Source organism: Alosa sapidissima, chromosome 13, assembly GCF_018492685.1.
Source record: "Alosa sapidissima isolate fAloSap1 chromosome 13, fAloSap1.pri, whole genome shotgun sequence".
Taxonomy (NCBI): Eukaryota; Metazoa; Chordata; class Actinopteri; order Clupeiformes; family Clupeidae; genus Alosa; species Alosa sapidissima.
The window spans coordinates 4,994,064-5,010,532 of record NC_055969.1 but is presented as its reverse complement, the minus strand read 5'-3'; the positions used below and the strand labels follow the sequence as shown (position 1 = coordinate 5,010,532).

General features: G+C 44.1%; 3 protein-coding genes across 4 annotated transcripts in view; 1 reads left to right on the top strand and 2 right to left on the bottom strand.

Moving 5' to 3' along the window:
- akna (AT-hook transcription factor) overlaps positions 1 to 5,159 on the bottom strand; it is a 33,516-nt gene extending 28,357 nt beyond the window's left edge. The window contains exon 1 of the mRNA XM_042060176.1: positions 5,151 to 5,159. The gene's annotated coding sequence lies outside the window, so the exon portion shown is untranslated. The remainder of the gene's footprint in view (positions 1 to 5,150) is intronic.
- The window catches only part of LOC121680692 (high mobility group nucleosome-binding domain-containing protein 5-like), a 692,414-nt gene that overhangs the window by 361,726 nt on the left and 314,219 nt on the right, over positions 1 to 16,469 (top strand). The gene's annotated exons all lie outside the window — the stretch shown is intronic.
- Positions 3,625 to 16,469, bottom strand: part of whrna (whirlin a) — a 94,655-nt gene continuing 81,810 nt past the window's right edge. For both annotated transcript variants that reach the window (XM_042060203.1, XM_042060204.1), the window contains 5 exons: positions 14,812 to 14,889; positions 11,988 to 12,627; positions 10,200 to 10,366; positions 9,420 to 9,542; positions 3,625 to 4,530 (listed from right to left, as the gene is read on the bottom strand). In XM_042060203.1, coding sequence (XP_041916137.1) covers positions 4,348 to 4,530; positions 9,420 to 9,542; positions 10,200 to 10,366; positions 11,988 to 12,627; positions 14,812 to 14,889 — 1,191 coding nt within the window. In that variant the 3' untranslated portion in view covers positions 3,625 to 4,347. The remainder of the gene's footprint in view (positions 4,531 to 9,419; positions 9,543 to 10,199; positions 10,367 to 11,987; positions 12,628 to 14,811; positions 14,890 to 16,469) is intronic.

Sequence of the window (16,469 nt, the reverse complement as noted above, 5' to 3'; positions counted from 1 at the left end):
GAAAGTCTTTGAGATATGGTTCACTGTGTGCACAAATGGTCTTATAAGTATATTTGATTTTAATTAGGGCATCCAATTTTAAAGTGTGCAATTGCATTATGGGAACCAGAACATTTGTATAATTCAGAACTGATATTGTATTTGAGCGCTACTTCTAAAAAAAGTATTTTTTTTATCTCAGGTTCTCGTTCTTTGTTTGCTATTGAGTTTATTTAAGCATTACATTTCAAATGAAAGCAAATTGAGGCCTCCTGCTCAGTGGAATATATTAAAACTGAAAAGAATGTATTGTTAAAGTCAGTGGACCTGAAATTTGGGGCACGTTTTAATTTACAAAATATTACTTTTGGATTCCTACATGTACTGTATCCACAGTGGTGTAAAGAATGAACTCTTTAAATGTAACTTAGCAATATAAGATTTTCTTAATAGCTCTCAAATCGTTTACATAGCAAACTATTTTGTTCACATCTGTTCATCAGTATTAATATAGCAAGGTCTAGACTTTTATCCTCTCTGTGTACAATAGTGGCCCATGAAATAAGTCTGTACTATATGACTAACAAACAATAGTGAGTTATCTTTGCTGTGTTCTCTCTAAAGCGATGACTTACTGTAGGTATTCCATGTCTCAGGGGACCCAAATAAATCATATGGTGTGTGGAATGGGCCATTACCAAGTGTATTCACTCTGGAATGGAATGTGCATGGTTCATATAATACATTACCGCCACGTGATAATGGGCTATGCTTCTCTGAGTATGCACACACACACACACACACACACACACACTATAAAAAATAATCGTGCCAAAATAGAGCCTTCTCAGCAGATTTTCTTGTGCAGTTTATTATTCTTTATTGGAAAATTAAACACACTTTAGTATAAATAGCATGGCTGTGTACAATGCTCCTCATCAAACTGTACAAGAGGCAGGCAAGTAGACAGGTAGGCAGGCTGATGGAAGGCAGAATGAAATGTATGGGGTAGGTGTGGGGGGGTGGGGGGGCATCACTGTGCAGCTATACCTGACCAGGCACATACATAGAGTGGGTGAAATTAATTAAAGCATCATGTGTTACTACATCGGTAAAAAAAAAATCTTTTAAATAACAAGCTTTGGGAAAGGGCTTAAAGGTACGGGTGTTGTGGGTCACACGGTGGATGGAAGACAGGCTTTGACCAGCCAATCTACTTTGACTTTCAAACAGGAGTCTAAACTGTGATTCATTATACTTTTAGGCAGAACAGTGACAGATATGTGGACTTCTTGACTGTGTATGAAATCTGTCATATGAATCGTGCTTATAATTATCATTTTTCGGTGGGCACTTCAGAGTGGATTTATGTGTGTGAGCAATTTGTGAATTGTTTCAACTTAGACCTTTGGGGCTCAAACACCTAGCTAGTTTACAGCACTTTCTTCTGTGAAAAGTACAATGGAAAAAAAAAAGATGGTGCTGTATATTAATCACTTCAAAAAGGGAACTGCTCATGAATGAACAAATGCTCAGGTGACTTATTATAAGCAAGTCATGACAGAGATGTTATGGAGGAGAGCAAATACATGGCAGGTGTTTTTGATTCATGACTTTGAAATTGTGAAGAGCAATTTCGGCATACTTTACTAACACTGAAGTAAAGAACATGTCAAAATATCATAAATGTCAAATGTAAAAATATAGTTATTCCCTTTAATGTATTCCATATCGTCAACCTTCATTCAATTCAAGTTAAATTTAAAGCACTTCTTGAAAGTTTGTCTTTGAGGAATACAGACATTTCATTAGCATGTCTTCACAGAAATGGAACTGTCTTTGAAGATCGACTTTAAAGTTTAAACCTGATGTGGCTCTGGACTTGTGTGTTGTATGGAGTTCCATTACCACAACATGTCTCTGGAGCACACTGTAATGACACACTAATACAGTACAGAAACAGAAAGAGTCACCATAGTCACGGCAGGTGGAATTGAGTCTTTAGATACCAAAGAACATAATAAATCAGATCAGAATATAACAAATAACTGGACTCGACCAGAAAACTATAGAAGACACGTATAAAGAAGCAAGATTGGCTCTGGTGGAAAATAGCCTGAGGGTGTGAAACCGGAGGGCAAGTGATGGGAGGGGGAATTCTGACAGTGGACTGCACCACTGAATTACTAAAACTAAATAGGATTCTGTCACTATCCACCCAGACTTCAACTGTGAAGAGTGGTTAATAAGTACCTACTTGGTAGTGGTTGTACGTACCTAATCAGAGATCAGTCAGCCATCATCTAACATGATCAAAATATATTAACCAAATAACTACTCCATAGTCATGAATCAGCATCATATATATAGATATAATTTTAATAGACAAGAATGTTCAATATAAATAGAAAATATAAATCTACGTAAAAATACATGTTTGCACAAAATGGTGGTGTGGAGGGGGGAGAGTGAATCTCAAGATGGCTGCTCCGCTCATGACGAGAGTGCAGATGAAGTCACCTGGATCCTCCTCACTGGTTCCTTAAAGCGTTATAGCATTCCTGATTGCTTCAAAGCCACAGCCCTGCCTGGCAGCAGGTATCCCTTAGCCTTGTCTCATGATAGGCTTCACCATTCAAGCTTGCAATTAATTCTACCTCCTTCCCTCTCTCTTGCACACAAACACTGACACACTCAGTTAAAAACAAACACGTCCGATGTGGGATTGCTCTTACAGAACTCTTCCTCCTTTGCCACCGCACACTGCATTTATCACTGACAGACGCACACACACACAGAGAGATCCAGGTCCACCTCATTCTTATGCAACAGTCATGAGTGACATATCAGCAGATGCCATATTTCTCTCTCTCTCTCTCTGCCTCTTGTTCACTCTCTTTCTCTTCCTCTGTCTCCCTTTCTCTCTTCTTTCCTCAGTTCCTCGGCAAAGCTCCCGCAGGAGTCACACACACTTCACAACTTTTCATTAGTTCCACTGCACGCTCTCCTCCCCTCCTTCGCCTCCTCTCCTACTCCCCGTTCCCTCTCTCCAACCCCTGACTGATTGCCACGCTTTGTTCCTGATTCACATAACATAATTGGATAAAGTGCCTCTCCATACTCCATACAGATATAACGGGAGCTAAGGCAGGGGGTGGTGGTGTATATGTGTGTATGTGTGTGTGTGTGTGTGTGTGTCGGGGAGGGGAGGTAGCAGACACAGTGGGCTCCTCACCGGCTGTATCTGTCCTGATGCAGAGCTCGCTTCACACAGGCGCTCGCATCTCTCTGACGCTTCGCTATCTGTCTTTCTTCCTTTGGCTCCCTTTCCATTCCTCTCTCTCTCACCTCTATCTTACTTTTCCTTTATCTCTCCCTTGCTGCCCCACACTCTCCTTCAACTCCAACACATAATTACCACTGTTTAGGTGTAATTACCAAATTATGCATTTAACTGCAGCATTGCAGAAACAGAATAAATGTGGCTAACTAACAACAAAAAGAAGGGGGACAGAAAAGGCAATTAGAGCAGAGGAGACTCCCCTGTGCCCTGCAGGAAAACAAGGGAAGCTGAGGTTTGTTCTTCTATGCAATGATCTCTAATATAAAACCTTTTCTCGTGATTACGTCTCAGTTCTCCTGTATCGTGTTTCAATTACACAGTAAAGTGTGCCTTTGACATTTATATATTATACTCTATTTATTTGCATCTCATCATCTGGGTATATACTGTAGCTATTTATTTTCCATTCAAAAACAGCCATTTAGAAAAAAAGAATGCAAGATTCTCAGTTAAAAGTCAAGGATTGGAGCAATGGTGGCTATAATGTTTTCCTAGGAATAAATAGTCCATTGTGCTGGCTTGCACTGTATGTGTGTGTATGTGTGTCTGTGTCTGTGTGGATAAGTGTCATCAGCTTCAAGTCCAAGGGATGTTGTGGTGACGGCAACGATAAGAAGCTTACTGTTAATAAATAAAAAAGCAGATGTTTTCCTTAATCCCTGCTCTTCAGATTCTGAGCTGTGTTCAACTACTGAGTGAATCCTAACGGAGTCCTAAGACGTGCCAGTACATACAGGTGAGCAGCTATATCCGTGTAGTCCAACGCTCCTAGAGTCAGAATAATCAGGTTCCGCTCCCAAACCGTGTTACAGAACCTTGTAGAACTTCCTGGGTGAGTCATGGAGGATGTGGAAAGAGGGCTGAACTCTGCCTTAAAGCATGAAGTCCGTGACTGTTCCATCTGCTCCATGTTCCTCCACCTCGCTCCATCTTTGACCTCTGACCCTTTGACCCTCCGACCCTGGTGTCATTCCACTGGACATACAGACTGGATGTGGGTGAAGACAGTGTGACACCGGTGACCCCTAAAGCGCCACGTTGAACTCTGTGACCAGGAAGTCTACATGGTCTCTGTCTTTGGTCTTGAAGGCCTCGGCGATGATCCGCGCAGCTTCTCGATGCTCCCGGCCTCGTAGCGACACACCGTTGACCTCCAGTATCACCTGGCCCACTTTCAGCTGACCACAGTTATGAGCCGAACCTCCCCTCTGACAACGACACAGAGAGAGAGAGAGAGAGAGAGAAAGTTATTGAAAAAAACATTACAGCACATTTGGGTGCGTTTGACCTCTGATAAAACATTATCTGTAAAAAAAAAATGAAAGTCGAGTGCGGGGAGTGATGTGAGCTGGGAATGGATAGAAGAGCACAAGAGAACGAGGAAGAGATGGAACCAAGAGAATGAGAGGGAGGGAGGGAAAGAGAGAGAGAAAGAGAGTGTGAAGGGTAAAAGAAAGACAAGACACACAGAGAGGGTGAGATGGATCCAGACTATTATTATGGCCTCTAATGACCTGTGGAGCTGCCCTTGTTCCCACTCGCTGTGTATTCCCTGCCATCCCAGCACCACGTTATTACAGTCAGTTAGATGAAGGCAGAGGACATGGGCCAGCCAGCTCTATTAGACCTTTTATTAACGCTCACCGAAGGAGAAGACAGAGAGAATGAGAGAACAAGAGTTTGTGTGTGTGAGAGAGAGAGGAAGAGAGATACAGACAGAGAGACAGAAAGAGTAAGAGAAAACCAAAAAAGAATGTTGATTTTGTTTGTCTCCCTTTTTATTCCTGCGCAACTCTTTATTGAGTTAGTGTGATATTTCAGGACAGACCTTCACCTCCCACTCAAGACAAACATCGGACAATTCAGGAATAGGTCCACTGCAGAACCTGGTCTTACAGGGTTCCTTTGAATTGTGTCTAAACTTAATAACAGCACAAAGACTATCAGCCTGATTCACTTCCTATGAAAACTGCAAGAGGTGTCTCGGAAAAAAAAAAACTGGTAAAACACTACATGATTTAAAATGCAAACTTTATCTTTGAGTCAAGGACAGACTCAATTCAGTTGAACTCAAGTGCCACTCTGAATTGATATATCTTAGTCATCTACAATGCCAGTGAAACAGAAATCCTGTATGCATCTTTTTTATCATGATTTGCTACTGAGGTAGAATACCACATAATCAATCACTGTGATGACACAAGATTATACACAAAAGATAAAAAGACAGGTCTGCTATTTCAGGGCTGATTGCAATCACATCTTTATTCATCTGTCACCTACAGTACAATTACCCCTCCCACAAACCACTGTTATTCCTCACTGGGTGCCAAGTGGACTCTAGCATGGACACATTTCTTCCACAAACACTTCTGATGGCCATCATCTCACACCAAAGGTCTTCCATCCCACTCCTTGAAGTCCATTTGAGTCTAAAGCTTACCACACACATTTCAATGGCTCTCCATAACCACATACATCGAACTGAATAAAGAACATTATGAATATTCTGGTTTAGCTATGCGAGTGACAAGACCATTCATTTGTGTCTATTTTGTTAGACAAACGCGGCTTGGGTAATGTGTTACAGAGGCTGCCAGTGGTAGATCCAGTGGTAACCACGTTCTTGAATCAAATCCATAAATATCAAACAGAGTTCAAAGAGTGTGGCAAAGTCTTAGAGGACACAGTTTTTCACCTCCAGCCACAGCATGAGGCTCCAGCTCGTCTCGGGTGCAAGAGGGTGGCCTATCAACATCGCACCATGCTCTCCTGGCCCATTACAAGTTTGTGTACCGGGCTGGCCTATATAATTATGCAGCTCCCGGGCTGTCAAGCCATCCACTGAATTTAGATCAGCCAGTGGAAAATTGAATTATCATCAGAATTATCATCAATTAGCAGGGTTAGAGTCATCTCTAGTCATCTCCCACTGTACCTGATTTTAATCTGTAAAGAGATGTAAGAAATGTCAGATGACCTTTGAGATTTTCCACTGACTAAATAAATGATATCACAACAGTTTAATACTTCATCAGTAAAGGTACCGTTCCTGTAATCATTTACATTTATTAATTTAGCAGAGGACTACCACAGGATGATTTAGAACTTTAAGTACTAGTCAGTGTAGTTGAAGGAGAAGAAAGGAAGAAAAGAAGTGCATGACAAGTCCATGTTGGGTGTGTTGGGTTGTTAGATGTGTTAGAAGAGGAGGTATTCTCAGAAGAGTTGGGTCTTCAAGTGCTTCAAGTCTTGAAGATAGAGAGAGACACCCCTGCTCTGGTAGTACTTAGTAGGTCGTTCCGCTATCAGGGAATGGACCACAACGTTAGTTCAAAAAAGTCATGCCCAGTTTCTCGTCATGCCCAGTAATTTGGCTAACTACCCAGCTGATCACACCACATTGGTGAAGACCATTCCGAGCGACTTATTTAAGCTGACTTAGACTGCCTAGTATTTCAGCTTTCTCTGCAAGCCTTATTACAACACACCTCCACCCTATCTCCTCCTCATACATCTGACTTATCAATGTTCAGCTGTCATATGGGAATGTCAGATAGAGTTGGGTATCATCTGCGAAGCAGTGATATGAGGAACAATGCAAGGGGATAATCTGGCCCAGCGACATTGTTTACATGACAAAGAGAAGGGGCCCCAGCACCGAGCCTTGGGGCACCCCTGTGTTGTTCTAGTCATGATACACTGAACATTAAACATTAATCAAAGGGTACTGTCACTTAATTATATCTATCATTAGTTTCAAGGTCCATCCAGATTGCAGTTAACTGCTTACAAAAACAATATTTTTGCCTTAAATAATTCATTTAATCTCAGACTAAATATTCTAATTTATTTCTGATTTAATGCAGACTATCTGTCTTCATGGTACGACCTCCCTTGAAAAGCCTCCCAAGATGCAATCCCTTATCAATCAGACCCATTAAAAGTCTGCGAGCAGTTCTTCACCATTATGCAGCAATACCAGCCAAGCCCGGAGGCTCTTTGAAACACTAGAATCAATGATGCCAACAGCGTATAGTACCAAACAGAGAACTCCTTTGCATGCCTGATTCCCCTCCGGTTAGCAGCTTCCAAACGTGGAAAGGCAGAAGACTGATTAATAAATAAAGAGATAAAAATGTCCATGGGGGAAAACAAAAAGATAGCCGGGTTCTATCACCTGCTATGGTGGCATTTTGTTGTTGGATTTCCATTACAGATGAGGGGAGGTATTTAATTCCCCTGTCAGAGGTAGGAGGTGGGGGGCACAGACGGTGGAATTAAAACCCACTCATGCCTGTCCACTCCTCCCTGCCTCTGCTCTCTCTCTCTCTCTGCATTTTCTCTTCTCTCACTAATTCCAGTCTTTCTTTCTTGTTACAACAGCACATCTCTCTCTCTCTCTCTCACTCCTCTCCTGTTCTGTGTTTTCCTGTGTCTCCTGCTTCCTCGCTAAGCGCTCATTTGTTCTTGGCTGATTTGTAGCTGCACCAGCTGTAATCATCGTCCCTTTTATTTTTCATTAGTCTGCCAAATCATTGGGTTTCCAATCCATTTCTTACACACACATATATACACTCACACACATGTGCACGCGCGCGCACACACACACACACACACACACACACACACACACACACACACACACACACTCAAATAAACACTTACTTAATTACACACAGACACACACACACATACACACACACGCACAATTGGTTTTCAGTAAATCATCATATTTGTAAAGACTAATTTCTGTATAGACTTGATTTGCCGTCAAGTTCACATTACCTTTGTTCAACAAATCAACTCAAAGTAAGACTGGGAAAGCCTTTACATAATTAACATGTGATTGTTTGGTTTAATTGTTTGAATCTGAGTGTCTGAAGTGTTAACCACTACACACAATATTCTGTGCCTTCTGAAACAACACACAGCGTATGTACACACAGCTAAGTCTTCACCCTCTGTGGAGTTTTAGACACTAGACCTGTAACCTTCAACAAATGAAATGCCTGAAGATCTGGATAGTAAATGGAAACCACAGAACATCCTTCCACCTCTCCTCTCATTAATCATCATCTTATTAATTCCTTTTTTGACAGACATTTGATTACATTTTATTACAGCACTGACCAGACAAAACAGGAGAGCTAAACACAGCTCTGAAAGGAAAATGCAGGGACATCAATAATAGCCAACCTATTTTGGTAGACAATGACCTCTTGAGTCATTCCCATGTTGTTTTGACATACATTTTTACTCTTTCTTACTTTCATACTTTTTCTACTAAATTTAAAAAGAGAAGTCTGGATGCCTCTGTGTTAAACAACTATAGACGTTTTATAAGTAGGATCATTAAGAAAGTTGTTTTCAATCAACTTGAACGCATCATTTTGACAAACTCTAATCAGGCCTACAAACTCACAACTGAACTGAAACAGCTGGCCGATGGATCAGTTCTTGGATGATGTCTGTTAATGTCTGATATGCTGCTGATGATACACATACATCTGTCTCTCTCACCAAATGACTTCAACCCAATAGACTCACTGTGTCAATGTTTAGAGCAAACAAATAATTAGATTCCGTAGACCTCCGTAAGACCTTTAAACAGCTGCAGCTCATTCAAAATGGTGCTGCTAGAGTTTGATCCAGGACCAAGAGTGTTCTAACATCTTTACACTGGCTAGTTACTGAAAAGATTTAATGTGCTGCCGCTAGTCAATTCTTTTGCAGATCTACTTCATAGGTGTCCCGATATACAGAATGAATAGCCCCCTGTCAGCCAATCAGAAAATAGTATTTCTTGTCTCTGGGGTATAATAATCTATAAATCAATGAGTGGATTAGGGCCTGTATATATCTCTGACATGTTTAAAGAATATAAATCGAGTAGAGATCCATGGACTCATGGAGGTTGGCTAGTAGAGCCCAGAGTCCAAACTAAACACTATGAAGAAGCACTTATCTGCTATGCTGCACAGAAAATCTCTGAGGTGACACTGACAAAAAGGTGGGCTGGGAAAAAAATATATTCTTGTACACAATAAAAAAAGCAACCACGTTGGTATCCTGCAAGGGAGACAGAAGCACTCACCTGTATAGTGACAATGCGTGGCAGAGGCTGGCGTGTGTTGGCGCCCCCCTCGATGGCGATGCCCAGTGTGCTGGCCGACTTTGCCACCGTCACCAGAGTGGACGTGGGCTCCAGTAGACCCGGCTATCAAAGCAAATGGACAGAGTGAGAGAGAAAGAGGCAGGAGCTGCAGGTGGAGAGAGTGACTGGCAGAACAGCCACAACAGAGACACCACCACCTTTGCCCGGTCCAGTTGGTCAAACTGACAGACATATAAAACACAACATTGATATCCAGCCAGCTTTTGCTGTAAGACACACATATATATGTGTATATAGGTGTAGACACTGTTTTGGGCACGCCAGAGTCTATGTCTGTGGTGTTGACTGCAGTGTGAGAGATGGGTTGTACGAGTGATTGATGAATGAGAATGAAATCAACTCAAGTGGAGTGTCAACTCACAATGACCAGGTGAACAGGAGGAGGAGGACGAGGCTGAAGAGGTAAAGAAGTGAATGGGCAAACAAAGCAGAGAACGGAAAATCCAATCCAAACAAATCAAAATTAATTTAGGCCGCAGCCCTCTGAGAGCAGATTTATGTGCAGACCCCCAGATTATAGAGCTCAAACTGTGGTTCATCCTCACTGAGAATACACACACACACACATATACACACTCATATCCAAACACACACACACACAAACATAGTATTTTTCTTCCATGGTGATAATCATCCTTCATTCTCCGTCTTAAAAACGCTTTATCATTCTCCTTGGGCTCTTTTGTCCCTCGCTCTCACCGGTTTTGGCGTGGCCTCCCCTGCACCCCCCGTGCCGTCTCTGGGGGCGCGCGTCCGGGCGGGGCGGGGGCTGCTCTCCTTGCTGAGGCGCCCCGACTCAGCAATGTCCACGCCGCTGTCCTCGCTTAAAGTCTGACCACTGTCTGACAGCTGTGAGAGAGTAGCACCTGTGGGGAATGGATGATGGATCAGGAGACAACTAAGACAAGGCAACCTGGGAAATGTAGTGAATTAAACGACTGCAATCTATTACATCTGTTACATATATCACATCTCCTACAGTACAAGCACCTCTGTATGCACACACACTCACACATACACACATGCACACACTCTCTCACATGCTCACACAAACACACACACACACATACACATCTACAAATAATCTACACTCTAACAATCTATATTATGCTGTGGCATGGATGAACTCCCTCTCGCCGAGACAAATGTAATTTTCTGACTAACTGCCTGAGACTAATGTGCAGTTTATTAGGTGCTAATGACTCCCTCAGGCCAAACAGATTCGGACTTGGAGGTTTTATGTTCCAACCGAGAGCCTGTCAGTTGAGTGTAGACATATACCAGCAGAACTGCTGGTTCCCCTACCGAGAGATGGCGAGAGAACCATTCGAGGGCTAATGAACGGCAAAAGTCCTGATTCTCCCAGCGATAGCCAGAGCTGGAGTAAAGAGGTCCGGATGATTAAGAACACGATTAGAAAGACTTTAGTGTCCCCGCAGTCGAGGAGCATCGTGATGAAGACCGCGGCCATAAATGTGATAAAATGTCTCCAATGAGAGGTAATAAAAGGAGGTGGTAGTGGGGTAGGGTGCTGAAAGTATGGCGCAACACAAACCCTCCATCGGTGTAAATAAGACTTGATATTTACACCTGAGAAGGCAAGGTGGTTTAGGCAGTAAAAGAGGAATGTTTAATCTGGTCGAATCATGTCACCTGTTGTATTAACAACTCTCAATATTGTTAATATAATATACAATATTTACATCGGGATTATTAAATATTCATCCTATCCTGTTGACAGATATGTCCGATACATTGACCTATTCGCAAACTGATGTTGTATTTACACTATCTATGTGTACATCCTCATGTGATTGGAGGACAAGTATCCAATATAACAAATAAAGCTTATTATTAAGCATCCAATATGCTTTACTGGCTTAGTCCAGTATGTCTGAGATAACTACCCCGATAGCATAGCTGAAGGAGCCTCATAGACACTCCTGCCTACATCTAAAAACTCTCAGATTAGATTAGATAAGATTTCCCATTGCTGGCCCATTTCCCCACACTCATATTAACCGTGAGAGTCACCCTCCACTGGAGCGACGGCTAAATAACGTGTCAGTGTTGCTGCTATAGGCCGGCCCTCCAGAGGAGCAGGGTCAGCAGTGCTGCCCGAGTGTGCCTGGCTCTCTGAGGTTCACTGGCACGTACAGCAGATCGATACTGGAACAAAATGGAGGATTAATTACTCCCAACTGCTTGATAGCTGCTTGTTTTTGCATCGGAAAAAGATTATCATAAACGTTTGGCATAGGCTTTTTGTCAGTCGTGTAAAGACGACGTTGTTTCCACGGCAAGTGCTCCTGCCTTATAATGTGTGGTCTTTTTAAAACACTAAGCGATGCTTTCTATACAAGAATTGCTGGATTTATTATGCAGGAAAACCATATCCTTTTCTATATGCAGCAGTGTATAAAACACTCTGCACCCATAAAACAAAATGGACCTGATGGCGTTACAGACTACAGACCCAGTCCTCACCTCGAGCTTGTGGCAGCGGTCGCACCTCGTTGACATCGGGCTCGGCGTTGGGCCGGTGCACCTCCACCATCACAAAGTGCTGGTTGTTGGCAGGGGAGGAGGGGGAGGCCTTGTCTGGGGAGGCCGAGGGCGGAGGGGCAGAGGGAGCCGGTAGAGGCGGCGGAGGGGGGGGCGTCACGGACGGAGTCGGGGCAACAGCAGGGGGCGGTAGTGGGGGGGCTGGCGGCGGAGGAGGTGGAGGTGGAGCATGGTGTTGGTGCTTGTGTGGAGGAGGGTGGGACACGGCCGCCGCCGGCGTGTTTCGGCTAGGGGACTGGACGCGCGGGAACGGGCCGATGTTGTGCTGACTGACCATGGAGAGCTGGGTGGTGGGGACCCCCTTTTTGGGGTGGTTTGCAGAGGTGGAGGCGGCGGAGGTGGAGGTGGATTTGTGCGGGGGCGGGCGCCTGTGGTCTTTAGCGGCCGAGCGGTGGGCGGACGAGGAGGAAGAGGAGGGGGCGGTGAAGTACAGGCCGGAGTGGGAGGACTCGGAGGAGGGCCGCTTGGTGGCTGGCTCCCTCCGGTTCGGCCTCCTCTGGACCCCTGGGGGAGGGGGAGGTTTGAAGGAGGGGGGAGAGTCGGACCTGGACTGCACCTCGTCCTATGAGGGAAGGGGGGGTGGGGGGCAAGAGAGGAGGTGTTGTCATGGCGACATTTGTTGTTTGGAGGGGCACTGAGTGACTCCTTTTGACCACTTCCAAACTAAACTGTTGTCTCTTATGCCACATCTAGGCAGCTTTAACCATGGAATGATCACAGGGTTGACTTTGAAGCTCTGTACTCTGTGTAGACCTCTATTTAGAACTAATACTTAAAAGAGTGTTTTCAGTTTCAATTCAAATTTGTAAGATTTAAGGTCCTTTATTGGAAAGGAAACTGAAGAGCAGGAATTACTTTGCACTCCATGGTAATGTCTATCTAAATGTGGCATTTCATTTTAGACAACAGAACAGAATCTTCAGCAACAATGAACTACATAAATAAAAGTAAAATGGCAGTAAATAAGCATTTTGTAATATTTTTTAAATCTGTTCCCATCAGAAGGAAAAGAAAGAAGGAAAAACATCTCAGAAGATCCGAGGATGATTAGTGAATTGGGCCTAAAGAGGGTAAGTAGATGCAACAGACAAATTGTAGTCAATAAAACACATCAGTGAGAAGAGCAGACGCTACAAAGGAGCTGAGATGGCGAGAGTCAGTCATAATTAGAGGCATTAGGTACTTAACACACTTGAATTAGCAAGAGCTCAGCAAACAAGCATCCTGCTTTTGGAATTTAGAACACAGTGATTGTCCCTGCTTTACATAAGAAGGTCCAATCATGTATTCCCAGACAAACATGTACAAAACATGGTCACACACATACTGTAGCACACACAGACACACACACACACACACACACACACACACACACACACACACACACACACACACACACACACACAGAGGAAGCCACGCATCTCATTTTCATTCAGTTCACAGTTTGACTTTGCCTTGAAGAAATGCAGCAATGCAGCAAGCCTCTCACCACAGTGTCCTGTTTAAAAAACCAAGTTTGCTACCGAGTACAAGGGGGGCCCCGACCAATTTCCAACCAAAGTGAAGAAAACAAATGCAAATAGAAAAAGATGAGTGGAAGACAGGCATGAGAGAAACCATGGCCGGAGAGGGAGAAAGAAAAGAACACAAACAAAAAGAGGAACAAAACAAACATGAGGAACGCAGAGTGGAGTTTGGGTCTGCTGGAGGACACCATCTTACAATGCCCTCAACACTGCACACCAGAGAATGGTCAGAGAAATCAGCCTGCTGTTATTGCTTTTCTTTTTTGTGTGTGCATGTGTGGTGTGTGTGTGTGTGTGTGTGTGTGTGTGTGTGTGTGTGTGTGTGTGTGTGTGTGTGTGTGTGTGTGTGTGTGTGTGTGTGTGTGTATACAAGTGGGGAATATCATATACCTATGTGTTTTGTGTGTGTGTGTGTGTGTGTGTGTGTGTGTGTGTGTGTCTATGTGCCTATCTGTCTGTGTGTATTTGGGTACGTTTTTTAGTGCCCTCAGACTGACTGCTTCTCTTTTGTGCATCTCTCAGAAAGTCTGGGAAAACAGCCGTCCCTTTTCATTTTAAGCCTTATGTACTTTAGCTCTCCTCATCTCTCTCTCTCTTCTCCTCATCTCTCTCTCTTCTCATCACCCCTCTCTCTCTCTGTCTTCTCATATCCCCTCTCCTTTTCTTCTCATATCCTCTCTCTCTCTCTCTCTCTCTCTCTCTCTCTCTCTCCTCCTGTTTTTCTCTCTCTCTCCATCCTGTATTTGATTTGGGCTCCACTGAAGCGGCCGCTCCGAATGGCCCTCTGAACAGCTAACGGCCTGGAAATGGCTTCATTCTCTGATTCTGTCCACCACTGACCCTTTTTTCTGCACTCCCTCCAGTCCACTGCAAAATGGGGGGGATTGCATCTCTAAGCCTCTCACGACCCCATCCTGATACTCCTTCAGAGACCTCTCTCTCTCTCTCTCTCTACTTCACTCTCTCTTTTTCAATTCCTTTTTCTTTCTCTCTCTCTCTCTCACACACACACACACTCTCTTTCTCTCTCTCTGTCACCCCCTTTCCCCTTCTCCCTCTCCTGGTTCCTGTGTGTGTGTGTGTGTGTGTGTGTGTGTGTGTGTGTGTGTGTGTGTGTGTGTGTGTGTGTGTGTGTGTGTGTGTGTGTGTGTCGGCGGGCGGTCTGCCCTGCCGTAGCCTGTGCTGTGTGGCCTGCTTTGGGACGGCCAGTCCGGGCTCACCAGGGAGATGTCCGGCAGCAGCGCACTGACGCTCTCCGGAGGCTCCTCTCCGTTACTCTGTTGCACTGTGCTGTCATTCTGAGAGAGATGAGAGAGGGAGAGAGGGAGGAGGGAAGAGAGGTGTGAGGGAGGGAGAGAGAGAGGGATGAAGAGAGGGAGAAGCAAAGGAGACAGAGAAGGAGGAAAAGAGAGTGCGAGAGAGAGAAGGAGAAGGGAAAGAAAAGAGGGAGGCAAGGTGGGAGGGAGGGAGTGTGGAAAAGGCAGAGAGATGGAGAGAGGAGGGACAGAGAGAGAGATGGAGAGAGAGAGAGAGAGAGAGAGGAGAGACACAGAGAGAGAGAGAGTGGGAGAGAGAGAGAGTGGGAGAGAGAGAGTGGGAGAGAGAGAGAGTGGGAGAGAGGAGGGACAGAGAGAGAGAGAGCGAGGAGAGACAGAGAGAGAGAGAGAGAGAGAGGAGAGACAGAGAGAGAGAGAGCATGGGAGAGAGAGAGAGTGGGAGAGAGAGAGAGTGGGAGAGAGGTTTGACAGAGGCAGAAAAGAAAGGGATTGACAGAATGGGGAGGGATTTGACAGGTGGAGAAATGGCCAATGAAGGGTGGAAAGAGAAAAAGGAAGAAACAGAGCTGGATGTTAGAAGAAGGTGATACACAGCGCCTTCCACACCTTTTGTGTGTGATGCTTATACAAACTCTACCTATCAAAAGAGGGAAACCAAAACAGCCGTCAATCTCGCTTCATTTCCCACTGGGAACATTCAGAAGATCGCAGAATGGTCGCACTCAAAAAATCTTTCTTTCTTGCTTTTATTCCATTTAGCAACAGGGGTCAACGAACAAACGTTTCGGCCTGATGGCCTTCGTCAGTGGGAACATTCCCACACAGCACCACACCGCGCACACACACACACAAACGTGTGATGGGGATTCAGCAAACATGTCTTAAAAGCACGGTCATTTCACTTCATTTAAGTTGTCTAAAATGGCATTACATTATACTACCTACTATGCATTGTCATGAAATTCACATGCTTCAAAGAAAGAGACGAGAAATAGATTGATAGATTGATTGACATGCAGCTTACTTAATGACATACACTGGTGTGCGTAGTGATGTCTGTCCCTTAAGCTTAAAAGAAGCAGTTTTTTACAGCAATCACCAAGGTAAAACTTTGAAAGCCAAATGCTCTACATAGTTTTTTCCTTCCTACTCCATGCATGCATGGCTGCTCTTGACAGACAAACACCCACACACCGGATCCAAGTGTGACTTCAAAAATAAGTCAACCAAACAACAGGTTGAGTCTTCACATGGTAGTATGAGGTCTCCTAGTTTTACACACAAGCACACACACACACACACACACACACACACACACACACACACACACACACACACACACACACACACACACACACACACACACACACACACAAAGACTCAGTGGTGCAGAGCCCAAAATCTTTTCTCAATCCAAGTATGGACTGTATTGTCCACGCTCTTATTAGTAAAGGCAGGTGTGTGTATGTGTGTGGCATGTGTGCCTTTGTGTTTGTGCCTGCATGTGTGTGTGGACATTCTGCATGCCAGAGAGAGTAACTTTAGACAGAGGAAAACAAAACACACCCACACACAAGCACAGTGCAATCCAGCAGAAACAG